This window comes from Microtus ochrogaster, unplaced genomic scaffold (genome assembly GCF_000317375.1).
Source record: "Microtus ochrogaster isolate Prairie Vole_2 unplaced genomic scaffold, MicOch1.0 UNK1898, whole genome shotgun sequence".
NCBI classification, from domain to species: Eukaryota; Metazoa; Chordata; class Mammalia; order Rodentia; family Cricetidae; genus Microtus; species Microtus ochrogaster.
The window spans coordinates 2,915-4,197 of NW_004950996.1; the positions used below are offsets into that span (position 1 = coordinate 2,915).

The 1,283-nt window shown below is 53.6% G+C and overlaps 1 protein-coding gene across 1 annotated transcript; it reads right to left on the bottom strand.

Annotated features, from left to right (window-relative positions):
* Positions 1-55: 55 nt before the first annotated feature.
* On the bottom strand, positions 56-929 carry LOC101989752 (putative ribosomal RNA-processing protein 7 homolog B). Its single transcript, XM_005372341.2, has 2 exons — positions 612-929; positions 56-277 (listed from the first exon to the last, which is right to left on the bottom strand). Exons 1-2 carry the CDS (start codon positions 852-854, stop codon positions 71-73), a joined length of 450 nt encoding a protein of 149 aa, XP_005372398.2. The 5' UTR covers positions 855-929; the 3' UTR covers positions 56-70.
* Positions 930-1,283: the final 354 nt, after the last annotated feature.

Sequence of the window (1,283 nt, forward strand, 5' to 3'; positions counted from 1 at the left end):
CTGAGCCTCTATCAGATGTGCCTCAAGCCACCCTGTTTCTTGCCCAAGGCCCGCGGGGTGCCCTCAGGTGTCACTTACGCTCCATCTTGGTCTCTCGGTGCTGCCAGGCATAGAAGTTGAGCAGCTCCTTGCGGGCACGCTTCCTTTTCTCCTTCTCAAGAACGCGCAGGCTGGCCGCTTCTGTTCTAGGGAGCACAGGCCTACGGCCCCGGCGAGTCACCTTCACCCAGCCCTCCTCATCAGGGACTCCTTCCTCCTCCTTGGCCTTAGTTTCCTCCTGTGTGGAAGAGGATGTTGAAGGGCAGGGCTGTGCAGCAGCAGGATGCCTGACTGGCTAGGGGCCCGCTGCTGCCTCCTGCAGGAAAGCACCTTGAGCGCAGTGTCTGCTGGTCTGAATAAATGTTGATCAGACATCAACAACACTGCCCTCACCTACTGACCATTTAGAGTCCTTGTCACCCAGTCAGATGGCCCAGGTTTCCACAAGCAAAACGGGAGCCTGCACATCCTCTGGTAACCAAGGACAGGCACCATGTGACAACACACAATACTTGTGGAACCACTTTCCCATAGCTCCAGCGTTGAGACCTGGGGTCCTGCCGCAGCCCTACCTCAGCTATCTTCTTGTCGTAGGCCTCCATGAAAGTGTCCACTTCCACCCTCAGGGCCTCAGGGTCGAGCACTGAATCTTCGTAGTCACTGATCCACTCTGAGGGAGAAGGGAACCTGGTGTAACAGAAACTGCACTGGGAAAGCGTGTGCTGTTGGGCAGGTTGAAAGACCCTGGGGACCAAAGCTGTTAAGAGCATGGTTGCTCTTACAGAAAACCTAGGTTCAGTTCCAGGCTCCAACATGGTGGCTTCTAACCACCCGTAACTCCAGCTCCAGAGATGCACCCTCTTCTGACTTCCTTTGATACAAAACACACATGTGGTACTCACTCAAAAGTAAGATGTTTAAAAATTAAAAAAAGAAGGAAAAAGAGTTGACTCTAAGAGGTTTTCGTTTGTCTTCTCCAAAACCTCTACTGGGGCAGCCTGGCTCCTGGGCTTTGTAGGGAGGGGAAAAACAGTAGCTGCCTCCTGAAACAGCTAGCAGGCATCTCCTTCCAGCAGAGGGCACTAGTGTTCATGCCATGGCATAAAAGTGCTGCAAAGAGACAGGGAAGGCAGGAGCTCACTGATGGAGGCCATCAGCCTCAAGTCACTCTGGGGCATTCCCAGCCCCTGTTTGATGCTCTCAGCCAGGCCAGGCCAGCAGCTCTGCACACTGATTTTTTATTT